The 27082-nt window shown below is 40.5% G+C and overlaps 1 protein-coding gene across 6 annotated transcripts in view; it reads left to right on the top strand.

Annotated features, from left to right (window-relative positions):
* The first annotated feature begins 22379 nt into the window (after nucleotides 1–22379).
* LARP1B (La ribonucleoprotein 1B) overlaps nucleotides 22380–27082 on the top strand; it is a 123270-nt gene continuing 118567 nt past the window's right edge. For all 6 annotated transcript variants that reach the window (XM_080797772.1, XM_080797773.1, XM_080797776.1 and 3 more), the window contains exon 1: nucleotides 22380–23291. In XM_080797772.1, coding sequence (XP_080653898.1) covers nucleotides 22796–23291 — 496 coding nt within the window. In that variant the 5' untranslated portion in view covers nucleotides 22380–22795. The remainder of the gene's footprint in view (nucleotides 23292–27082) is intronic.

Consider the following 27082-nt stretch of genomic DNA (forward strand, 5'->3'; position numbering starts at 1 on the left):
ATAGAGAGAGACAACATACGTATTTTTAAAAGTGCTGTCTGCCATTTTGAGAATTGGGTACATAAACTGCTAAAAATTCATTTAGGCCACAGTTGCAAACTTGCAGTCAATACCGGCCAGCGTGGCCCATAGCTATTTATTCAGTGTGCATAATATTTAAAAATTGTTTGAATTTGAAGTCTTTCAACTGGGCATGCATTTCTAGTTTGCCACAGTCTGCTAGACTCCCTTTTTCATCAGGCTACTTCACTACTTTGTGTTTCCTACTTAGCCCTGAACACATCTGAGTTTGAGACCCCTGATTTAGATCTGTGGTTACAAAAGTTTCTGAATTTCATGATTTGCTAATGTTGTGTTTACTATTATTTTAACATGTGAATTTTAGATTGTTATGAATGTAATTTTCTAATGTGGTGCTTTCTCTCCTAAAGATTATTGAATTAACACTGTAACTGGAAAGTTTTCAAATCATTTCCAAATATTTTATACTTCACAATAAAAGTCTATTTAAAAAGTTAATTATTTCATATACCCAAGAAGATTTATTCTGAATACAGAATGCACGTGTCACATTTGATTAATGTGTCCAAACTTGGATTGAGTGTATATTCCTCCTTCGTTCTATTGTAAACCAAATAAAGTAAGGCAGAAAAAAGGGAAGCTTTAGCAGAATAGTACTCAGTATCTGCAACAAGAGCCAGATTTCTTTTCCCTGCAAATATGTGTGATCCCGGGGAAAACAGCATTCTGACAGTCCATCTTACCTAAATGTTGTATAATTAGATATAATTCTTGGATATAATTAGATTTATGCTAGTAAATGTTATAAGCAATTAAAAATCTAGAGATAACTATGGGACTGAGAATGGGAATGCTGGGCAGAGGCTGCTATAGAAACTGGGTTTGGAAATGAAAGATATTGGCAAATGAGACAAAGGAAATAGAGGTACATTTGGACCATTAGGTCCAAATTAAGTTATTCTACTGTAGGAGTAGAATAACTTAATTCTGGGACTATTCTTTTTTTTTTTAAGATTTTATTTATTTATTTGACAGAGAGAGATCACAAGTAGGCAGAGAGGCAGGCAGAGGGGGGAAGCAGGCTCCCCGCTGAGTGGAGAGCCTGATGCGGGGCTCGATCCCAGAACCCCGAGATCATGACCTGAGCTGAAGGCAGAGGCTTAACCCACTGAGCCACCCAGGCGCCCTGGGACTATTCTTATAGGCAGAATCCTAGGAAACCAAGATTTCGTGAAGAACTTTGAAAACAGTTTAGAAAATTTTGGACCAAAACACGGTTTTTCCTCAGGACCAAAAGAACTAATGTGCAGATTCACCAGATTGTGTTAATTAAAAAAAAAAAAAAGAAAAAGTAAACTTACCATGAAAGGTCTGTTCTCTCCATAGCCCATGACTCACTGAGGTGTAACTGTTTTCCTATATACTGTTCTTATATACTGTATATTCCTATATATTGTACTGGATAATTCCATAGAAATAAAGTTGTATCCTAGCACTTTGCTATTCAAAGTATGGTCAGTGGATTGGCACCATCCTCTGGGAGCTTGTTAGAAATTTAGAATCTCAAGCACCATCCCAACCTCACTGAGTCAGAATTTTCATTTGAATAAGCTGGTTCATATACACATTTAAAAAAAATTTTTTTAAAGGAAGGCAGAGGCCAGCCCAATCTTTTTTGTTTTTTCAATTTTATTTATTTGACAACACATTAAATTTTTTAAAACCCATTTAGAGTCAGTGGTACTCATATTTTAGCTTGCATTGAAATCACCTGGAACTTTGTTAAAACACAAATTTCTAGACCCTACTACCCTGAGTTTCTGATTCAGTAAGTGGCGCAGGGCTGGTGAATTTGTATTTCTAACAAGTTTCCTAGGTTGCTGATGCTGTCTGTCCCGGCGTTACACTTTAAGAACCAAAAAGCCAAGGCTCTAATTGTATCTCAGGCCTGGAACATATTAGAATCACCTGGGGAGCTTTAAAAGCATAGGTAAGTGAGTGTTCTTACCTATGCTGAATCTCTTACCCTAGAGATTCAGATTCAATTGGCTTGCAGTTGGTATTTTTAAAGCTCCCTAGGTGATTCTAATGTGCAGCTAGGTTTAAGAACCGTGTGCTTTAAAGGACTCAAGGGAAGAGGACGAGCTGTTGAAGGAAAGGATGTAAAGTCAGTAAATCAACACAGATTTTGGAAAGGAGTTCCTGATATTCTGGGTGTTATCAGTACCTCGGAAGTATTAAAGTAGCCAAGAGGGCCCGTGTTCCTTTTGCTTCTGCTATTTTGTTATGGGTAGACATGTGTTAGAAAGAATAGGATGAGCTGGGGGTGGATTGGGTAGTTATGTGCAGCAGAACTTCTTTAAATCTTGAACGTTAACTCATCTTGGCAACTTAAAGCAGAGACAGGTATGAGCAAAGAAATGCTAACCTCTTTCCTTTATTTTCTTCAACCATAAACCATGGCTCTTTGAAAAGTTAAAGCATGTCTTTAGAAATCATTCCTTTCTTGTCTTTCTTGTCCAGAGCAGTTACTCCTCAACTTTTCCATCCATCTCAGTCAACAAAATAGTTGCCTTTATGATTGTATGTTTTAGAGACTCTTTTTACCAACTCAAATCTTTTTTTTTTTAAGATTGATTGATTGATTGATTGATTGATTGATTTGACAGAGAGAAAGAGAGAGAGAGAGATCACAAGTAGGCAGAGAGGCAGGCAGAAAGAGAGGGGGAAGCAGGCTCCCTGCTGAGCACAGAGCCCGATTTGGGGCTGGATCCCAGAACACTGGGATCATGACCTAATCCAAAGGCAGAGCCTTAGCCCACTGAGCTACCTAGGCGCCCCCAACTCAAATCTTTGATCCATTTCCCTTGCCCTGTAGATGACATCTGACCATAAGTCCTTACACTCAGGCAGAAGACAATTACTGATCCTGCTCTGAGTTTTTACTCAAGTTCAACTGTAAACCTATATCACCAATTTCACCTGCCAAGCATTCTTTCCCCAAGTCACAATGATGTAGGAAAGACCCTAGGGTTTGAAGCCAACAGCCAAGAAAGAATTCTTGAGACGTCTTTGGTGCAAAAAGTGGTTTTATTAAAGCATGGGGACAGGACCTGTGGGCAGAAAGAGCTGCACTGGCGTCTTGCTGAGTAGCCCATAATACACTTTCAAGTTGGGAGGGGGTTAGGGATAGTGTAAGCCTCCCAGGTATTTTGGAAACAAGGTTGCCAGGATCCTGAGGGATGGGGCTGCTGAGGTGAGGGGGTTGCTACTGTTAGGAAAGGTCACTTGTTACTGTTTACTAAAAGCTCAGTAATGATACATTTCTGGTATATATTGGTGGGATGGGTCATATGCTTGGGGGATGATTACCAAACCTGTATCTTGGCGGATGGGGGATGGGTAGAGATAAAGGAAGTTTCCAAAGGAATTTTTATTTGTTAAAGTAGACCTTTAGGATCCTGGGGGTTGGGCTAAGATTGCCTTTAGCCCTTAGCAAAGTATCAACACTGAGGCAGTTGAGTCCCTAGAGGAATGTCACTCTGCCTGCTTTAAGAACTTTAAGAACAATGGGCTGAAGATAGTAAGGAAATTTAATAATTTTTCTTTTGCCTTTGTTTCCCACATCAACAACTCCTCAAAAAACAATCGGCTAACTGATAGTGATAATATGGAATACAAATTTATTTTTTACTTGGAACTATATGTTTGTGCATTTATTACTTCACTGGCTTCTTTCTAGATGTCATTTTATACCAATGTTGTCTTAGATTTTAAAGTAGAAGAAGATAAATTGGTAATTTGAGAGATGTACTGGGAAGCCCTTTTCAGTCAAAAAATCTATGTTGAGAAGAGATAGGTTTGTTGTCACTTACAGAACTGTATCACCAGGACTCTCTGGCGTTTGCTCTTATTTCTGCTTTAGGGTCATGTCTTTAATTCATTCTTTTGTATCTCCACAATGAATGATGATTCTGAGGGCTAGTCTAGTAATTTTCTTTGTGTCATGATACCTACCAGGTCTTCAGGTTTTCATATCAGAAGGTAGGCAATCACGTCTCTCCTTGGACTGAATTCATCAGAATAGACAAGGAAAAGATTCACCAAATGCATGTTTCTTTTTAAGAGTATTTGTAAAACAAAGAAATGTATATGGGAGTTATGACTGTATTTTAAGAGGACAGGGACCACAATGATTATCACATTCCCAAACCCAAACTTGCAACCCCATAGTCAGGCGCCAGATAGACAGATTTACATATATTGCACTTAAGTCCACTTATTTGTACATTTGTTTATTGATTCACTTAAGAAATATTTACTGAATACCAGAGACAAAGCTGTCAAACAGGATGCTTAAGACAGTTTTCAAGGACAAGACCAGTCCCCTTTAACTTGACTTCTACAGAAATTTCTGGCTTGGCTGTATACATAGATTGGTTTTTTAACAGCTTTATTAAAATATAATTTAGACATCATACAATTCATTGATTTAAAGTATATAATATTAGAGTTTTGGGTATATTCATTATTTTTTAAATTGTGGTAAAACTATAAAACATAAAACTGGCCATTTTAACCATTTTTAAATGTGTAAATCAGAGGCATTACATTCACAATGTTGTGCAACCATCACCACTAATTTCTAAACTTTTTAACACCCTACATAAACTGTTTTTTTAAAAGATTTTATTTATTTATTTATTTATTTCAGAAAAAGAGAGAAGAGAAAGAGCACTACGGGGTGAGGGGCAGAAGAAGAAGCAGAGGCCGCTAAGCAGGGAGCCCCATGCAGGGCTTGATCCCAGCACTGTGGGATCCTGACCTGAGCGGAAGGCAGAAGCTTAACCGACTAAGCCACCCAGGCACCCCTGATTTTCTCCTTTTTTTTAAATAGGCTCTGCACCCAGCACAGAACTGAACTCAGGGCTTGAACTCAAAACTGTGAGATCAAGACCTGAGTCAAGATCAAGAGTCAGACACTCAACCAACTGAGCCACCCAGGCTTCCTCTACATAAACTGATTTATATCTATCTATCTATTTATTTATTTATGATTTTTATTTATTTATTTGACAGGGAAAGAGAGAGCATAAGCAGGGGGAGACGCAGGCAGAGGGAGAGGCAGAAGCGGACTCCCCGCTGAGCAGAGAGTCCTATGCAGGACTCGATCCCAGGACCCTAGGATCATCACCTGAGCCCAAGGCAGATGCTTAACTGACTAAGCCACCCAGGTGCCCCCATAAGCTGATTTTTCAATGTTTGTTTTAAATTGATGGAAAAGTCTTACTCTTCTCAGTTCTACCACTGGATACAATGCCCCTATGTGTTTTAAGCATCCCAATGTGTTCTTCATACTAACATTTATTGGAACTCATGCCAGTCCTAACACTTGTTATCCCTAAATAAATTCCTCAATTTCTTCAACACTCATTAACTACAACTTTTAGAACGGAGATGCACACCAGAGAGCTATGATTTATCTTCTAAGCTTAACTTTGCTGACTTAATTTCTATCAGTATCTTAATTCAATAACATTTAAAGTCAAGTTAGAGGTATCTGAAAATTCAAAATATCCAAAATCGAACTCATTATGCCTGTCATGCAGGAATTTCCCAAGTTTCTCCCAATCCATTCTTCTTTATTCATATTTTTGGGGTTTGGTAGCCACCACCTATCCAGTTCCTTAAACAAGCAAACAAAAGGAACATCCTTGACCCTTATACTCTCCTCTCATACTCACTCAGATCCTCAGTCTTATTATTTCCCAAATATGTCAATAATCTCCTTTCCAAACCCACTAACACAGTCTTTTTTTTTTTTTTTAACACAGTCTTAGTTCAGGACTGCGTTATCTTTTTTTCAGAATGACTGCAATATTCTTTACAAAACGATTTTTTAAAAGTTAACAATGGAGTTACCTGGGTGGCTCAGTCATTAAACGTCTGCCTTCCACTCAGGTTGTAATCCCGGGGTCCTGGGTTCGAGCCCCACATCAGGCTCCCTGCTTGGGAAGCCTGCTTCTTCCCCTCCCACTCCTGCTGTTTGTGTTTCCTCTCTCACTGTGTCTCTCTCTGGCAAATAAATAAATTTTAAAAATAGTAATAAAAAAAGAAGTTAACAATGTAAGGGGCGCCTGGGTGTCTCAATCGGTTAGGTGTCCAACTCTTGATCTCTGCTCAGGTCTTGATCTCACAGTTGAGATCAAGTTGAGTTTGAGCCAAGCACTGGGCTCCACAGTGGGCATGGAGCTTACTTAAAAAAAAAAAAAGTTAATAATGTAGTATTAGCACAACATTTAAATAATTAGTATTACTACAACTACTAGCCAACACATAGAACATGCTATGCATCTAGCACATTGTTAACATTTTACTTTTATTCTTCATAACCATCCCTATGGGGTAGAAACAATTTTATTTATTTATTTTTATTATTTTTATTTTTTTAGAAATGATTTTAAATGGGACCCAAAGCCAGGCAGTCTAGTTCCAGAGGCTATGTTCTTACCCACTGTGCCAAATTCACTTTTTTTTAGAAAAAGATTTTACTTATTCTTTTGAGAGAGAACATGAGCAGGGGCAAGGGGCAGAGGGAGAGGGAGAAGCAGACTCCCCACTAAGCATGGATCCCAACGTGGGGCTTGATCCCAGGACCTGGAGATCATGACCTGAGCCAAAGGCAGATGCTTAACCATCTGAACCATCCAGGTGCGCCATACTTACTTTTTAAAATCAAAAGTCCCATGAGGCTCCTTCTACCTTACCATTTGTTCCTAGTCCCAATCCTCTTTAAATATAACCTTTCTGTAATTTTAGCTGATTCATCTATTTGCCGCTATAATTCTAAATAATGTGCTTATACTTGACATCAATTGTAGACATTTATGTTGTTACTGTATTTGAGAATATATTCCTTATAAGCTACAAATGACAGGTTTTTTTTCTTCAGAATGAAATTATATCACAATTTTTGGTATATAATATTTATATTACTATGACTAAGTAAATATTGTTCAGTGCTGAGCTAAGCATATTGTATTACAATTCCACTTTGTTTTCCTGTAGTTAATTGCTTTGCTTGTTTTCCTATGGACTTAAAACTTTACTTTTTTCCAAATTCTGTAGAGAGATCAGCCAAAGATGTAAGAATGATTTTGCCAGATTTTCAAATAATATATAAGTTCCACTTTTAACCCTGGTGACCTACCTCTCCCCAATTCTCTCCAGCCTTCTTTCCTCTAGTAGTAGTAGTTCTTGTGTTGAATCTCTTGTTTTCTCATTTCTCTGGTTTCCTTTTTCTTGGTTTTCTTTGTAGTTTGGAAGCAGTGCATCCTCTGCTGCTTTCTGAGAAAGGAATAATAGGAGGTTTTGAAGCTTGTATATTTGAAAATTCTTTTCTTTTCACTTCCCCCCCCCCCAATTTTTATTTAAATTCTAGTTAGCTAAAATACAGAGCAATATTGGTTTCAGGACTAGAATTCAGTGGTTCATCACTTAAAACACCCAGTGCTCATCATAACAAGTGCCCTCCTAATACCGGCCCCCCATCTAGCCCATCCCCCACCTACCTCCCTCCAATAACTCTCAGTGTGTTCTCTATTGTTAGGAGTCTCTTATGGTTTGTTTTCCTCTCTCTCTCTCTCTCCACCATATGTTCATTTATTTTGTTTCTTAAATTCCACATATGAATGAAATCATATGGTATTTGTCTTTCTCTGATTGACTTATTTCACTTAGCATAATATACTCTAGCTCCATCCATGTTGTTGAAATTGGCAAGATTTCATTCTTTTTTATGGCTTCTATATCAATGTTCATAGTAGCATTAATTACAAGAGCCAAAAGTGGAAACAACCCAAATGTTCACTGATAGATCAATCAACAAACAAATGTGGTACCTATATATAATGGAATATGATTCAGCTTTAAAAAGGAATGAAATTCTGGGGCACCTTGCTGGCTCAGTTGGGTAAGTGTCAGACTCTCGGTTTCAGCTCAGGTCATGATCTCACAGTTGTGGGATCAAGCCTGGTGAAGGGCTCTGTGCTCAGTTCAGAGTCTGCTCCAGAGAATCTCTCCCTCCCACTCACTCCCTATCTCAAATAAATAAACAAAATCTTAAAAAAAAAAAAAGAATGGGGCGGCTGGGTGGCTCAGTGGGTTAAAGCCTCTGCCTTCAGCTCAGGTCATGATCCCAGGGTCCTGGGATCGAGCCCCACATCGGGCTCTCTGCTCAGCAGGGAGCCTGCTTCCTCCCTTCTCTCTCTCTGCCTGCCTCTCTGCCTACTTGTGATCTGTCTGTCAAATAAATATTTTAAAAAAAAGGAAAAAGAAAAGAAAAAGGAATGAAATTCTGACACATGCTACAATATGGATGAAACTTGGAAAAAACTAAGTGAAATAAGCCAGTTATAGTACAGTAATATCCTTTCACAGGAAATACCCATACTTTTACTGAGGTTTTTAAATTACATACTACTGTCCTTGGATAAAACTCTCAAAGTAACATCTAATCATACACATTTAAAGAGATACTCTAAGATAGTATGATTTCACCCTATATTTTTTTCTCAATTGACTAAAGACTTATATCTGATCTTCCTATATTTTTTACTTAGGTTTTAACTGACAAATGATAAACTAAAAATCTTTATTTTTAAATTGTTCAAAACAAAAGGAAATTTTAAAAATTTTTTTTAAAAATCATCCAACAGGGGCACCTGGGTGGCTCAGTGGGTTAAAGCCTCTGCCTTCGGCTCAGGTCATGATCTCAGGGTCCTGGGATGGAGCCCTGCACCAGGCTCTCTGCTCAGCAGGGAGCCTGCTTCCTCCTCTCTCTCTCTGCCTGCCTCTCTGCCTACTTGTGATCTCTGTCAAATAAATAAATAAAATCTTTAAAAAAAAACAAACCAGAAATTCTCTCACAGTTCTGGAGGCTTGAAGTCCAGAATTAAGGTGTCTACAAGGACATGTTCCTCTTGAAGTCTCTAAGGAAGGATCTATCCCAAACCCCTCTCCTAGGTGGTGGAAGGCAATCCTTGCTGTCCCTTGGCTGGTGACAGCATATCTGTTTCCTTCATGTGGCATTCTCATTTCTGTATCTGCTTCCAAATTTCCTTCTTCTTATGAGGATACCAATTCTTGGATTTGGGCTCACTCTATTCCAGTAAAATCTCATTCTACCTTGCTTACCCACAAATGAATGTTAACATAAATAAAACTTTTTAATGAAAAATAACTTTGTTTTCAATAATTTAGTTTTGTAAATCATTTTAATATCAAGCTTAATAGAAGACAGCTGGACAGTCTGTCTCTAAATCCTCTTGGTAAGCAAGGCACTGAAGCTCTTGCCCCTGTAACTTATATTCCCATGTAACTCAATTTTGTCACTAATCTAGTCAAAGGAGGAGCAGGAGGAGAGAAATTCCTCTCAGGGACAGGCTCAGAAGGCAGCACCTGAGACAATGTCCTCTAAAGTCTGAAGTTCTGGCTACAGAGTTGTTGTTGGTTTTGTGCTTATAAAGATGCCTTCTAGCTTTCTGGCTAGAAAGCTCATGTTTTCAATTCCTCAAACAGAGTCAGTTCAGTGGCAAATCCTGCAGGGATGGGCAAGGCTCCACACAGCAGTGCGGCCCCAGCCGGGATAAACATTTTTCCTTTTACAGATGACCTAGGGTCAGACTAGTGGCCTGGTCATATCCTTGCTTGTTCCCCTGAGAAATCCTTCAAGAAGAGGGGACAAGCTTCTGTGCAGTTGCTGTTCTTGTGACGCTTGGCCTTTTGCTCCCTGTTTGAGCCCTCTGCTCACCTCTAGGCTCAAACACTCCAAGAAGAACCTCTCTCACCCCATGCCTGCCATTTGCCCTCTGAAACCGGTGAGCAATTTGGGGTCTGAAGGGTCATCAAGGACTCCCTTGTCTTGGCTGATAAACAGAATGGTCTTGCAGGTTACCTTGGCAACATGTACATTGCTTGTTTGGCAGTTACTGTACAGTGAGTACAATAGGGAGGGGCTGGAAGTTGAGTTGATCACCAAAGACCAGTGGCTTAATCAATCATGTCTAAGTGATGAAATCTCCAGAAAAACTCCTACATGGTGGGATTCAGAGAGCTTCCACAAATACACAGTGGTGCCAGGAGGGTGACATGCCCAGAGGGGGCAGGGAAGCTCTGAGTACCTCCTCCCCCATACTTTATCCTGGGCATTTTTTTAATCTGGCTGTTCCTGAGTTGGATTTGTATCCTTTATAACAAACTGGTAAGCATAAATAAAGTGTTTCCCTGAGTTCTGGGAACCATTCTAGCAACTTCTCAAACCTAAGGAGAGGGTGTGGTGACTGATTTGTAGTTGGATGGGCAAAAATGTGGGTGGCCTGGCTGGGTACCCTACTTGTGGCTGATGTCTGAAGGAAGGGCAGACTTGTGGGAATGAGTCCTTTAACTTTGATGTTGGAAAGTGTCAGAACTGAATTGAATTGTTGGACATCCAGTTGGTATAGGAAGATTAGAGAACTCACAGATTATTGGTGGCTAGTGTCAGAAAACACTCTAGACCTGTCATCAAAATCTGCTCCAAATACTCATCTGTTAATGCTGACCTGTAATGAGATTTCAACTCTAACAATGTCTTTTCATACAGACATATCGGGTACTGCCAAAAACTGATATCTATTTATATGCAAATGCTTTTAATTAAACATATTCATCACCATTTGGAAAGCATTTATGGAATTTTATTAGATTCCTCTCTTGATATTTGCCTTTTAGCAATAGTACAAAGTGTGATGAGTGCACCACATACGGTTCCTCTCACAACGACTCAACTCTGCCTTTGTTTCCCACCTTTGCGGTGGGAAAGTGGCCACAGACAATATGTAAACGAATGAGCATGCTGTATTCCAATAAAAGTTATTTATGGAACTGAAATTCAAACTTCATATAGCATTTATGTGTCATAAAAATACTTCCTTTTAAATAACCTTCCATTTAAAAAATGTAAAAACCATTCTTAGCTTGCACCTGTATAAAAATAGATGGTGGTCGGGATTTGACCCATGGGCCATAGTTTGCCAAGTGGTGATCCAGAATATTCATGAAACCCTGAATTATTTTTTAAATAATATATTTTCACTAGCCTTATGATCGTCTTGGAATCAAACATTTAAACAGTAATAAATATGGTTGCTGGTATTTAAGGACTATGTAATTATAGTAAAAACATTTTAAGTCAGAAAAAGAAAGTCAATGGTCTTTCTTATCCTTTGTCTTACCAATGTATGATTCGATAATGTTTCTAATCATTTGAAAAAATACTGGCTTAGTTATGCAGAACTTCCAAATATTGACATATTTCATTACACAACATCAAGTTATATTATTAAAATCACTCATCAGAAAAAAAAGTCTTTAACCTCTGGGAAGCTGTTGAGCTCATGCTGTAGTTACATGTTTTCCAAATTCCAATTTTCTCCTAATAGCTTGAATTTTATCACTGGCAACAAATATCATCAGTTGTTGCCGTTGACATGACAGGTTCGCTTCATTCATTTCTAGGAAAATGTCTGCCAGATTATCTAAGCATGAATAAACCTGTTATCAGGTGTTCTTTCAAGTACAAATGGGTTCCATGAAGAAAGGAGCTAGTCCACTTACAACTCAATCTCAGTGCTTTTCTTCAAGACAACCATCATACTTTAATATACAGCAGAAATGAGTTATGTATACTTCCTATTTCATCACACAGAATATTAAAAGACTCACATGGTTAAGATTTAATCACATTAATAATTTTTATTGTTCCACCAAGGACGTTCTTAGGTGAAACGTGCAATTTTTGTTTTTTTGACTACAAATGTGTGGTAGAAGAATACAATGACTGCTAGTGTGGTTTGGTGCCATTGGCTTGATTTGTGCTGAGTTGCTGGCAGATTTATCCACCATTGCTTTTGTGCCATCTGTACAGATATCAACAAGGGAAAAGGCAAATAATATCCTAATATTATTATGAAAATAGCTTTGACCTTGACCTTAAACATTCCCTAAAAGAATGTCCAACATTCTAAGGGTTTAGGGAGCACAGTTTGGAAATCTGCTAACCTAAGACAAAGTCTTGGGTATCTCTACCGACAGTTAATGTTTAGGCAAAGAAGAATTAAAGAGGTAGACTGAAAAGTGGCCAGAAAGGCAGGAATTGAACAATGAGAATGTGATATCATGGAGGCAGGGAGAGAAGAGGAACAATCAGGAACTGATGGAAAAACAGAAACTGTACCAGAAAAATCAGTAGCTATGTATATATGAATCTCACCCAAATGCAGTGGGAATTTATTGATTATCTTACACTGATGGAATATGAAATATGAATCCATTTGATCTTGTTTCTAGGGGACAATGACACTAAAACCACAGAGAAGGAAATGCAATCCTAGCACCCCATATTGTTATGCAGCAAGGAATATCTACACACTCATAAAATAAAGCTGTTTCTGGATTCTTAAATTTTAGAACCAATCTATGAACAAAGCATAAAGAAGACATTATGGTTACATAATAGATATAATGATCACTCTTGACAATGTAAATGAAAGGAAAAAATATCGTCCATAATATGTCATACTCTCAAACACTGCCAGTGTTAGTGTAAATTAGTACAAAAGTTTGGAAAATGGCTGGGCAATATCTAGAATGGATTAAGACATATGTACTCTATGATTCAGAAATTCAAAATGATATAGTACTTACAGTATGATTTCACTTATATATAGTTTTAAAAACTAGGCAAATCTATGGAACACATTATTAGGTGATAAACCATAAAGAGAAGTAAGAAAGTGATTTTTCTCCTTTAGGGGAGGGGGAAAAGTGTTTTGTATAGGAAGGGACACATGGGGGTTCTAATTCTTTTTTCTTAAAAGATTTATTTATTTGAGAGAGACAGAGAGAGAAGTCATGCACACAAGTGGGGAGAGGGACAGAGGCAGAAAGAAAGAATCTCAAGCAGACAACCCTTGGAGCGCAGAACCCCACATGGGCTTGCTCCCATGACCCCAAGATCAAAACCTGAGCTGAAATCAAGAGTTAGATGCCAAACCCCAGGTGCACCTGGGGGTTCTAATTCTTAACCGGGGTAGCCATTACATGGTTCTCCACTTTACCCATTAACTTGTGTATTTGTGGATTTTTACCTTTGGGGGGCACTTTTCTGTGTATGCTTTATTTCACAATAAAAAAGGTTAAGATGTTAATACAAAGAAAACAAAAACTAGAATCTAGAACAAAGGTTTGGGTCATATATTCTTACTCTACAGAGCAAGGATACAAGAGATTCTATCTAAACTTGATAGAATAGTCCTGGGTCCTGGGATCGAGTCCTACTTAGGGCTCCTGCCTGTTTCTCCCTCTGCCTGCTGTTCCCCCTGCTTGTGTGTGCTCTCTCTGACAAAAAACAAACAAAATATTTAAAAAAATTGATAGAATACTCAAGTAAACAGTCAAGTATATTATTTAAAGTAAACAATAGAACCTACAAACATCAAAAATAGGGAATGGAGGATGGGTTCATGTGTGTTAAATCTTCATGTTTTATAGTGGCAGGTCAAAAGGTCAAAGAACTAACTTTAGGGATTAGGACTCAGTAAGGTATAACTTTTTCCTGCCAAATAAACAATGTTGTACCATCCGGATTTGCCATATATACAGATTAACTGGATTATAAAAAGCAAATCGCCACAAGCTACTTTTTATTATTGCTGAACAAGTTTAAGGAAAATGAAAAGCAGTATAGTATAGTGGTTAAGAATATGAAATACAGAGAACTACAGAGCAATATTGTTTGGGTTTAAATTTTTGTTCTAGCACTTTCTAACTGTATGATCCTGGACAAGCCATTTATCTACTTTGTCTCCGTTTCCTCATCTGAAAATGGAGGAAATAATCATCTCTATTTTATATCACTGTTTTGAGGACTGAGTTAACATATGCAAAGCACTTAGAATAGTGTCTAGTATGTGTGTATTCTTAACTATTGGCTATCATTCAGTACTTAATTTTCTTTTAAAGATTTTATTTATTTATTTGATAGACAGAGATCACAAGTAGGCAGAGAGGCACACAGAGAGAGGAAGGGAAGCAGGCTCCCTGCCGAGCCTAAGCTGAAGGCAGAGGCTTTAACCCACTGAGCCACACAGGCGCCCCTTCAGTACTTAATTTTGATAAATGAAGCTGGAGGAAAAGAAAGATGAAGAGTGAAAATCATCCAATGGATTTATTAATATGTAGGTCATAGGTACTTTTTTTTTTTTTTAAAGATTTTATCTATTTTTTTTTTGACAGAGAGAGATCACAAGTAGGCAGAGAGAGGGAGTAAGCAGGCTCCCTGCTGAGCAGAGAGCCCAATGCAGGGCTTGATCCCAGGACCCCAGGATCATGACCTGAGCTGAAGGTAGAGGCCTAACCCACTGAGCCACCAAGGCACCCCAGTACTTTTAATGATATGGTTGAATATGGAGCCAGAAGCTAGACTGAAAACAAAGAAAAGAAACAGATACATACTTAAGTATTTATAGGAAAATTTTGTGATTCTAGGATTTACTTTAAAATATTCCAGGAAAAAAACTAATATGTGTGTGTGTGTGTGTGTGTGTGTGTGTGTGTGTGTGTGTGTTTGGAAGTTGTAGTAGGCAGAAAATAACAGTTCCCCTAAATATGTTCTAATCTTTTGAACTAGTGAATGTGTTACCTTAAAAGGCAAAAGGAATTTTGTAGATGCGATTACATTAAGGATCTTGAGATGGAGAGATTATCCTGGATTACAGGACACAGATGGTTCTCATCTAATGGTATTTTTGAAGATGGAGGCATAAGAGAGGAGATCTGACCATAGAGGAACTCAGAGAAATGTGATGTGGAAGGACCTAACCCAATATCACTGCCCTTGAAGATGCAGGAAGGGACCTCTGGCTCTAGAAGCTCGAACAAACAAGAAAATGGAGTCCCTTCCTAGAGGCTACATAAAGAAACATAGCCCTGACAATACCTTGATTTTAGCCCAGTGAGACCCATGTTGGACTTCTAATCTACAGAACTGTAAAATAATAAATTTGTGTTGTTTAAAGTCACTAAATTTGTACGAATTTGTTATGGCAGCAATAGAAAACTAATACAGGGGTGTATATAAACGAAACAAAAATGGCAAAATGTGGTTAATTGTTAAAGTTGGATAATAGGTAAATGAGAGTTCATTACAATATTCTTTCTACTTGTGTTTATATTTGAAAACTAAATGAGAAAATAAAAGAATATATTTTCTCTTCAATGATGAACTTAAAGAAAATGATGCATTAAATATCAAATACAAGTTACCATTCTTTAATGAATAATGTTACTGTTAAGTGAATTAGATTCTGGTCCTCATTGATCTACATATTCTTTATCTATAGGTAAGTTTTTTTTTTAAGGATTTCATTTATTTATTTGACAACCAGAAATCACAAGTAGGCAGAGAGAGAGGAGGGGAAGCAGGTTCCCTGCTGAGCAGAGACTAACCCCTCGCACCCCCCCCCCCCCCGCCCCCATGTGGGACTCTATCCCAGCGCCCTGGGGTCATGACCTGAGCCGAAGGCAGAGGCTTAACTCACTGAGCCACGCAGGCACCCCACGATTTTTTATTTTTTAATTTGTCAGAGAGAGAGAGAGAGAGAGCACGTGCACATGCACAAACAGGAGGAATGGCAGGCAGAGGGAGAAGGCGGCTCCTCACTGAGCGAGGAGCGTGATGTGGGCCTCGATCCCAGGAATCTGGGATCATAACCTGAGAGAGAGGCAGACACCCAATGGACTGAGCCACCCAGGCACCCTTAATTTAGCGCTTTTTAAAAAAAAGTGAAATGGAACAAAACAGATCACATAAGAATGTGTTCATTTAGTAAGGATAAGTAGAGTTTTGTAAAACCTCTGGTTCAATTGTACATATCAACTCATGAGGTATGAAAGCCACTGCGCAATGCATTCTGCCTCTCTAAGTACCTAAATAGATCAATTCACCAGTGTGTCCCTAGGGCCCAGCCTAGTTTTCAGTGAACCTTTATTCAATTGATTAAAATAAGCCAGAAGTATTAAGAAGCTGAGAAGAACTTTTTCTTAATTTCTACACAAAGCTTATCTTTTTCTTTCTTCCTTCCTTCCTTCCTTCCTCTCTCTCTCTCTCTCTTTCTTCCTAAAAAGATTTTATTTATTTATTTGAGAGAGAGTGAGAGAGAGAAAGCATGTCACAGGGGAGGATCAGAGGGAGAAGCACTGCCCCCACCCCCAGCAAGGGACCCAAATGCAGGACTCAATCCTTGGACTTCGGGATCATGACCTGAGCCAAAGGCAGACACTTAACCAACTGAGCCACCCAGGTGCCCTGAAAGCTTATTTTTTCTGATGTCAACCACTGAAGTCCATCTGAATTTGAATTTAAAGATCTCATCTTTGTAGTGTGCTAGCGTTAAAAGATTTCTTCTCCATTAGAGCCCACGGTTCTTGGTCACGCCACTTCAAAAAATGAAAAGGTAGACCAAGATGAAGAATGGTGGGCAGCAAAGCAGGGTTTATTGAGTGATAATAAAGTTATTGAATGATAGAGTACAAAGCTCCCTAAGCGGGAGGGAACCCTAGAGGGTTGCCATCAGAGTTCCTTCCTTCCTTCCTTTCTTTTTTTTTCTTTTCTCTTTGCTTTTTTCTTTTCTTTTGCTCTTAGAGCTTCTAAATGTAAGGGGTTTTTAAGGGCTTGTTGGAGGCTGTTTTAATCTAATTAGCTTGTGCCTATCATCTAATCAGTTTTTGTCATCTATCTATCACATGGAGAAGGGTAGAGTGATCCTTCCGGGTGGTGTAAAATCTTTTTAAGGGTAGCTCCCAACATGGGTACCTGGGTGGCTCAGTTGGTTAAGCGACTGACTTTGGCTCAGGTCATGATCCTGGAGTCCCAGAATCAAGTCCTGCATCAGGTTCCCTGCTCAGTGGGGAGTCTGCTTTTCTCTCCGAACTTCCCCCCTCTTATGTTCTCTCTGTCTCAAATAAACAAATATGATCTTTTTAAAAAAAGAAAAATGTGGTTCCCTCTTATGGTGGAGGGGTCCCTTTGTCCCTGCCTGCCTTTCTTCCACCTACCCTTTATCACTAGTATTTATAAGGCTATACTAATATTAAATATAACTGGATAGCAGGAAGAATTCGGACAGATTACTAACCTTAATGTTTGAAAGTCCTGTTCTTTGCAAAGTGGGGAAGAAAAAGTTATGCTTCTTTCAGTTTATAGCTTATTTTTAGAATATTTTAAAAAAGATTAATATTACTTCCTATTACTTGTATCATTACAAGTTATTGTAAAAGAAAGAAGATTAAATAGTGTGACAATAAAGACAGAGTTTAGAATATCAACCTTAGCCATTATTGGCTGAGAGTTCCTAGACAAGACACTTCTTTTTAGAGTTTCTACTTCTGTTACACTAGTCTATTAAAACCTACCTAAAAAGTAGAGAGCAACCCACTTAGGAACAGCAATCTGGTTGAAAGGTAGCCTAGATTTGTTTTGAACCTATGTTTGCATAGCAAGCGCAGTGTTTTTACCTATCTGTATGATACAGTTAAGTAAAAATAGAGCAAAATTAAACAATTTCTAAAGGTGATTTTCACTGTAACTTGATATTTATTTACTTTGATATTTATTTACTGAAAAGAAGGTACAAAGCCTTTCAAACACACATTAGTATTGACCCTGCTTTGAAGGCTAAACGTAATTGGAAGTATGCAGTACTTATGGATGGCTCAGTTGGTTAAGTGGCTGTCTTTGGCACCGGTCACGATCCCAGGGTCCTGGAATGGAGACCTGAGTCCTGCATCAGGATCCCTGCTTCAGAGGGAGACTACTTCTCCCTCTCCCTCTGTCTCTACCCCAACCCCTCCACTTCCCCCCACTGCACTCAGCTTGCTCTTTCTCTCAAAAAATGAAATAAGTCAAGCAGAGATAGTCAATTATCATATGGTTTTGCTTATTTGTGGAGCATAAAAAATAACACGGAGGGCATGGGGAGATGGAGAGGAGAAGGGAGTTGAGAGAAATTGGAGGGGGAGATGAACCATGAGAGACTATGGACTCTGAAAAACAATCTGAGGGTTTTGAAGGTGTGGGGGGTGGGAGGGTGGGGGAGCCTGGTGGTGGGTATTATGGAGGGCATGTATTGCATGGAGCACTGGATGTGGTGCATAAACAATGAATTCTGTTACACCGAAAAGAAATTAAATAAATAATAATAATAATAATAATAATAAAATGAATAAAATATTTTTTTAAATTGATCTTTTAAAAAGTGGCTACTTTATAAGAAGTTCAAAAAAATCTCTGAGTTCAGTTTTATCTTCTCCTTGGACTGCAGGATTTTGAAATGATTTATATCTAATACATTCTTTGGAACTTCTCTAGCATACAGTACAGCTATTTGTACATTGGGTTTTCACCAGCTTGAACCTAAATTGCACTGGAATAATAACTAAGATCTTGATGTTCTCATGGGACTTCAATTTCCTAAGACACCAGGGTGAGGAGGAGTAGGAATGGGTTCAATCATCTGACAATATATAAGCATACTCTAAACAGGAAAAACAAGATTCATCTTTTAAAGGCTCATTTGAACAACAGGATGACCAAGTTTGTGTATGGATAGTTACCTTAGGTGTTTTACAACTTCTGAGGGTCCAGAGAACCATTCTCCCTTCTTTGAAAAGATAGCCTTATACCAGTTTTCCATTACCAAAAAAATAAATAAGCCAGGCTTCTCAGTGGTTCAGTAAAATTAAGGTCATTTACCCTGGTTAAGTCTGAATTTAAAAGCAGTAAAAATAGGTAGTCTCACTGAGCCAAGGTTTTTGGTAAGCATTTTACAGTTGGTATCTCATGTAACCTTTACAGTTTTATCAAATAGATGTAAATGAAGGCAGAGAGGCCAGTTAAGAGGGTGTGACAATATTACACAAGCATGGCGGCATCCTGGAGTAGGATGGTGGTGGTGGAGAAAGCAGGACTTGACACTGAGGAGGTACTGGTCTTGGTGAGTGCTTAAAACACTGCCTGGCAGATGCTTGAGAAATATTTGTAAAGGAATGAATTGTGGAGAGTGAAGGTGAGGTGAAAGGATGATTTCTGAGTTATAGGGATTGGAATGTAGTGCCATTCACTAAAATAGGGAAAAGGAAGAAAACTTGGTTAAAGGAGGTACCTCTCCTTCAGGATAGATGGGGACCCTATTCAAGGGAAAAAATCCATAGGAAGATGGATAATGATTTGGCTACAAAAAATAAATTGAGCCAATCCAACTTTCTTCCCTGGTTTTGAACTAAGAAGCAGAGGCCAAATGACTTAACATAATGGAGTTTCAGCCAAGGCAGATTAGGTCAAAGTCCCATCGAAAACTGGACAGGAGCATCTGGCTGGCTGTCGGTGGGGTGTGTGACTCTTGATCTCAGGGTTGTAGGTTTGAGTCTCACAATGGGTGTAGAGATTGTTTAAAAATAAAAGCTTAAAAAAATCAAATGGAAAGCTTAAACTGCATAATTTTTAGAATAGAGTTAATAAATACTGACTTACAGAGGTCCAGCCCAAGGGTCAGGGAAACCAGCAAGAGATAATGCAATATCCCAAGGACTAGCAGTTATTACTAGGCTGGAAGGGACAAAGGGAAGAACTGGAGAGATTAACTGAAAGGAGGGTTCTGCAATTAATCCTGGGTGAACATGGAATTCATGAGCTTGGGGAATATGAACTTTGACCCCACTATCTTTCATCCTTCTATCTCTTGTGGATACTTCTTGCCTGAACCCACTGAGATACCAAGGACTATGAGGGAATCCATTGGTGCAATCTGGACAGGTCAGCTCTGGCTGGCACAAGGGCAGGAAAAGGGTGGAGAGGCAAATAGAAGATAGGTGAAGTTGTTTCCAAGAGGCAGTTATGCGGACATAGGAGTTATTAATATGTATTTAAAAGAGGGACAACAAATTGCCAACTCCCTTCACTGACGTTAGTGGTACTGCATTACAGTGATGATCCCCAAATACCAACTATTAAATTCTTTTTATTTTTTTAAGATTTCTTGTATTAGAGAGAGAGAAAGAGAGAAAGAGAGCGCGCACACACAGGCAGGGGGAGTAGCAGAGGGAGAGGGAGAAGTAGGCAACCTGCTGAGCAGGGAGCCTGATTGGATTCCGGGCTGGATCCCAGGACCCTGAGTCAAAGGCAGACACTTAACCAACTGAGCCACCCAGATGCCCCCCAACTGTTGAATTCTTTAGAGACCTTTTGGGTGACATTTACCCTCCAGTTCTTCTCTTCCTGCAAACACAACCTATTTCCAAAAAGCTCCTCTGTGTTTCTTCAATAAAGCACCTTTACAATTCTTCACTTCAAAACAAAACAAAACAGTAAGCAACAAACAAAACCACCAACCATGGTTAGGTAGCCCATATAAATAGAACTTTGGAAATCCATTCCATAACCTTTTCTTCAACAGAATCAGCCTTGGGCGCCTGCGTAGCTCAGATGGTTAAGTGTCTGCCTCTGGCTCAGGTCCTGATCCTGGAGTCCTGGGATGGAGTCCCACATCAGTGCTCCCTGATCAGGTAGGGGGTCCTGCTTCTTCCTCTGCCTCTCTCTCTCTCCTTCTGTCCCTCATGAATAAATAAATAAAATGTTTTTAAAAAATCAGTCTTTAATTCACCTGTATTTAAATAGATGGTAAAGAGATGCCTGGCTGTCTCAGTCGGTTTAAGCAGCTGCCTTCAGCTCAGGTCATGATCCCAGGGTCCTGAGATAGAGTTCCAAGTCGGGAATCCTTGCTCAGCAGGCAGCCTGCTGAGCTTCTGTAAACAAAAACCAGCATTACCTGGCAGGACTCCAAAAGGCTGATTGTAACAGGAAGAGCAGCTAGTTGGTAAATTAACAAAACAAAGCTTTACCAATAAGGAGGCTAGTAAAGATGACGCCTCCTTGGGAATATAGGTAAGTACAATACTTATTTAACTGGTAATGTGTTCGGAAAGGTCCTTAGGGTCAGATGAATTGGAAACCAGTGATATGGAGAACCAGAAAGGTCTTATTTACAAGTAGTGTACGAGTAGCTTACTAACCTTAGGGAATTAAAAAATTATGCCTAGTACAACTTCTGAGTAAATAAAAACATTAATCTCGAGTTTGATGTGACTGAAGTGAAATCCCTGGGAGAGGAGTCCTGTGCAAACTCTCTGCCTAGTTTGGCAGCCCTAAATGAGGCCAGAAAGGATCCACTGCCAAGTGCATACAAATGGTGAACACATTTATCTTCTGAGGGGTGTCCCTTGCTGAAAAAAATTTTCACTGGGTCAAACCCATTTTAAGCGACCTTGCATAACAACATAAACATTTAGTAACTTATAAATCCACGCCCATGAAATCAATATTATCACTCACTGAATTTCAGAGTCAAATAGAAAGCTCTTCCTGGAGTTAACAAAAGCATATTTGTACCTTTTAAACATATCCATTCTAGGAAAAAATATTAGGAAACATGGTTAATTTGTAAACAGGTGTTATCTCTACAAATTAAAGGAAGATGTAACAACAGGTCGGCGAAATATTAACCATTTGTTTTACTCAAAAGCACTTTAAAATATTTCGGTTCGAGGGTAGAAATGAAGGAGAGAAATGCACTAAACCAATTGCCTGGGCAAAGGTTTCATAAACAGTTACCTACAGATTACACAATTTCCATTCTGGATGTGGCTCAGGACTACAAATGATCGAGGTGCCCCAAAATCTCAGGTGGAAACTTTTTCACCGGGCGAAGCAACTGACACAGAGGACAAAACGGCCCCGTCCGGGACCCAGGCTCGTAACGAAGCGGCCCAAGGTTGTCGGCAGAGACCACCCCTTTTGGAGTCAATTTCGCGTCCTGGCCTGGGGCAAAGCGACCGCCCGCGCCCGTCCAGCCCCACTTGTATAGGCCGCCCCGCCCCTCGCCCGCACCCGGCAGGGCACAGCGCCACCGCGCTGCGAGTCACAGAGGTCCCGTGAGCGCCCCGCCCCTGCTCGCCGCAGTCCGGCTGCAGTAGCCGGCGAGCCGCGGAATCGTCCAGTTCTTCCTCCCTCCCCCTCGGCTGGCCGCTGGGGCGGGGCCGGCCCTTATGCCGGGTGGCACCCGGACGGGCTAGTCAGTCAACCACCGCAGGCGGCGGCCTGGCGAGGGCAAGAGCGGGTGAGTAGCCACGTCACTCTCCTTCGGGAGGCCCCGCCCCCGCTCTGTCTTCTGGGACCGCCCCTTCCACGCCCCCGCCTCCGCCCCCGCGAGCAGTTACCGGCTCTGGGGGCACGCGCCTCCTTGACTCCGCTAGAGGTCCTCCAGCCCTTACTCTTAGCGCCTCCGCCGGTGCCCGCGCCAGGTGAGGGCTCGCGGCTCTCGGCTGCGGCGCCCGGCTTCGGCTTCCCTCTGCGGCGCCCGGCGCTTGTTGGCTGGCTCTGGGCGTGCGCCTGTGAGGCGGGGTGGGCCGGCGGGCGGTTAGCGCTCCGTTCCACGCGGGGAGGGGCGGCACGCCGGGCGCTGCACGGCGTCGGCCGACGCGGGCGGCGGTGGCGGCGGCGGCGGCCGGGTTTTCGGGTTTTCTGCCCCAGGCCGGAGCCAGTCGGTTCCCCGGCGGAGAGACGGGCAGTCGGGCTCCCTGGCCCCGGGCCTCCCCCGGCGGGGGCGTCTGGGGCAAGAGGACGATGTCTACTCGCGCCGCGGTGCCTGCCGCTCACTCTCGGGAGGAACCACCCGCGGTGGCTGCTGAGGAGTCGCTCTTGGTAACGGCGAGTCGGCAGGCCAAGCGGCTGTCCCCGCCCGAACGGGAGGGCAAGGAGGCGGCGAGTGAAGAGAGGGCCGCGACAGCCATCATCGCGGGTGCGCGAGGAGAGCCGTCGCCGGCGCTGGTGCTGGGGCACAGCGTGCCCCAGGAGGCCGTGCCCGTGAGACCCCTGGCGCTGCACCTGGCGCACAAGGCGCGCGGGCCCGGGGGTCCTTTTGGCGGGGAACCCCCGCCACCCCTGCCGAGGGACCCGCCGGCCGAGGACGCCCTGGAGGATGAGGCGGCGACTGGCCCCGAGGAAAAGCTGCAGCCGCCGCCGCCGCCTAAGGAGAACCCCTGGACCAAAAAGCCTCTCCAGCACCTGTCCCCTGCTGGGACGGGACCGACACTGTCCCCACTGGAAACCCTCGAGGCAGGTCTGTGGTTTTTTGCGGTGGGCAGTGGGAGGGTGTGTGCAGGGGTGATTCGTTTGGCTGTAGAGGCTGTCGTGGGACTGGGGGAGGGGCAGGCTTCCTCTCCCTGACAGTCGGAGGTATTTTGTTCCAAGGTGTCATTCACTCTGCCTATTTACATAAATGGACATCTGGGAAGGGAGCGGCAGGAAGAGGTGGGACCTCGGGTTCTCCTTAGCTGGTGGGGGCACTGCGGGAGTAACCTAGCCGAGCCGCTCGGCTGGCTCGGCCTCCATTGAGATTTGCGCCCCCCCCCCCGCAACGTGGTAGTGACTTGGGAAAGCTAACTTTAGGTAGATAGTGCTGTTCGTCCTTTAGAAAGTTTTTGTGGATTTGTGAGAAAAAAAGCAAGTCGGAGCAAGAGGATTTATTTATAAGTGGAAGCGCGATTGTAATTTTCTTCGTTTTGAAGTAATTGACAAACTGAAAATCTGTTTTGTAAACAAAAAGTCATACTAAAAATGCGACTGTACCGTAGTTGCTAATAAAATGCTTGGAATTATGATTGTGGTGGAAAATAATTAAACAGGAAAGTTGACAGGAGAGTGAATTGCACATGAGGTAAGTGATAGTCTTAACATTGGGTTAGCCCTCCTCTTTAGAGGAGGTTAGATTATGCCACAGCATTTGTAAGCTGACCTATACAGTATGACCCTGGGTGCTTAATTTTGGTTGTAGTTTTTGTTTTAAGTTTAAATGGAAATACTAAATAACAAGAATTAGTATCTCCTAGTCTTATTTTCTAAATTAAGCTTTAATAAGTTAATTGAACTTTTTGTATAGAAATTACAGCTGCTTCCCTGCATATCTTCACTTTCTCTTAAAATTAAAGGTTACCAGTAAAATGGATCAAGTGATTTAAAGGATGTGGTATAACTGTAAGGTGATTGGTATAAATACATTATACTGCAGGTATATTAACATTTCTTTAAAGGAACTCCCAATAGAGTGAAACAAGTGTTAATTGATTTCTTTAGTTTTTACATGGTAATACTCATTATTCTTGATAAATTTTGACACTTGCAGAAAAAATTACTTAGAAATTTGCTCTAAATTTAATATTACCATCATTCTCTTCTAGCTACAAAGATTTGTTTACTACTGTCACTAACTGAAGGACGAATTTATCTCCATAAATTTAGCAAAGAAAAAGAAAGCCCTTAATGAACCTTAATGGGCTTTCCAACCTCCCTGCTTGTAGATTTACACACAATTATAATTTGTATTCCGTGAACTACCCAAAAAATGAACTGTCTTTTGATTGTAAAGTTGACAGGTTTTCGAACTTTCAAGGTAAGACTCAGGAATCTTAATTGGAAATGTCCTTTTGAAAAGTATTTAACAGTTCAATTAACCACAGGTGCCTTCCCTGGGGATCTTAATCTTTGTTGGAGGTTAAGAACAAGGTAATACTTGAGCTATGTTGTGGTTCATGGGAATTTGGATTTTGTTGATGTCTCTCTGTACGCAATTCTTTCTATTCCAGGAACCCATTCTGTACTTAGACAAATACTATTCTTCACTACTTGGAGTAGTGTAGTAACTTCTAAACTCTGCATAGTACCGACTGTTCTACCACAACTTCTATCTGTAGTTGGGTAATTTAGAAATAATGGTGTAGAAATGCAGTGTTCTTAGAGACTTAGGTTCTAGTGCAGATATTGTTACTAACTAGCTAGTTGACTTCTGGCAATTTTTCTGGGCCTTGTAAATGAATGAAATGGGTATATTCATCTCTTCAAGTCAATACCAGAGTGCCATCTATAACCTGGGGTGCCCTGGCTTCCTGTTTTCCTAAGCAAATTTGCAACTTTAAGAACAATGAAATAGAGGACCTTTAAGGTTCAGAGTAGGTGCAAACCAGTGATAATCTATTAGTGGGGATGGTGGGGAGGGGGCTGTGCAATTTATCCTACAAACCAGGATACTGTAGAGAGGCAAAGAGTAGGATATTAATTATGTTGGAATAAGAGACTTAAACCATGCTTGTCCTGGCTTTACCTGGATCTTCTGTCACTCTCTTAATGAGGTACAGAAATTCCATCTACAAAATTTTGCCTGAGAGTTTATTATCAGAGATGGAAACATAGAAAATGAAGGGAATTATTTTGGGACAGATAATCATGAATTTTCTCTGTTAGAACGTGCTGTTCTAATTGAACAGCAGGTGAATCATTCTTGCTTCTTCAGCCCTTGTGAGACACTTCATACCACTTTTAGGATGGTTTTGGCTTGTGTATCGCTGTTTCTCTTAATCTAGATAAGGCCTTCATTTCAACCAAACCCTGGCTCTTCCAAGAGGCCTAGGATAATGTCACAGCATTTTTGAGTTCCTTCAGACCAGAAAGGATTGTCCCCCAGTCTGTCCTAACCTTGTTTAAAATACATTTATTCTGGAGAGCTGTATTAAAATCAGAATATGGGATTTGCTAATTTCTTATTTGTACCTGTGGCTGTATTCTGCATATCAAATATCAGCTTTCTGATATAATTTTGGTTCCTTTTTTTTTTTTAAGATTTTATTTATTTATTTGACAGAGAGAGATCACAAGTAGGCAGAGAGGCGGGCAGAGTGAGAAGAGGGGAACCAGGCTTACCGCTGAGCAGAGAGCCCGATGTGGGGCTCGATCCCAGGACCCTGGGATCATGACCCGAGCCGAAGGCAGAGGCTTTAACCCACTGAGCCACCCAGGCGCCCCAATTTTGGTTCTTTTACTCAATGAAAACATGGTATATAAAAATACTGATTTTTCCATCTTTTTCATCCTTAGTCTAATCTAACCTCATCAACTCTTTTTCTTAATGTCTGTTTCCCAGAAACCTCAATTAAGCTTATTATTACCCTAAAAACATTTTAAGTAAATTATGTAAATGATATATAAATACATTCTCCTTGTAAAAATAGAACTTTTGACGTCTCCTTCAAGAAAAGAGATAATCATGCTACTTGTTTACTGAATATCCTTTCAGATGTTTCTTACTATAGTGTTTTGCATATGTGTTTAGAACACAATATCATCTTCCATTTTTCATTTAAAGTTGATTGACCCTTTTTATTTTTTCTCTTTATAATAAGTGAGTGTGGGGGCATCTAGCTGGCACAGTCAGTAGATCTTGGTGTAGTGAGTTCAAGCCCCCCCCATTGAGCATGGAGCCTACTTAAAAAATTACATACTTCTTGTATATATGTCTGACTTTCTCTAGGATAGATGATGAGCATTGGAATTGTTAGGTCACACAGTGTAGGTTAGTTGACAAGGTGCTCTCTAAAGTGACTGTACAAATTGATAATCCCACTTTTAGAGTACAAGAATTAAGTAGTTTTTTAAGTGTTTTTTTAAAGCACTCACTGTAGCAAAGTGGCATTTTACTACATTTCTTCCTTAAATATAAAATTATGTGAAATGTTGGTAATTATCAGTGCATTTTCTTAATTAAAACTTTGCTAAAGATTGTGGCCATAAAAATTAAACTGAGTAGAATTGACCTTGTGACGTTGCATTCCCCCCACAAAAACCTACTTAAATGTCCCACACATTGGTATATTGTTTGTTAACAGGAGAAGAGAGTACTTAATTAGGAAGGGAACTATAAGGTGTCTGGTCTTACCCTACCTTTCTAGCTTTTTGTTTATGTTCCCTTCTGTGTACCCTGTGTTTTGGATAAATGCGTTAGGTTTTCCTGACTCTTAAGGTTTTGCTCATCATCCTTCCTTTTGTTTTAATTCTACTTATCCTTGAAAAACATGTACAAAT

Source organism: Martes martes (genome assembly GCF_963455335.1).
Source record: "Martes martes genome assembly, chromosome: 2".
Lineage (NCBI taxonomy): Eukaryota > Metazoa > Chordata > Mammalia > Carnivora > Mustelidae > Martes > Martes martes.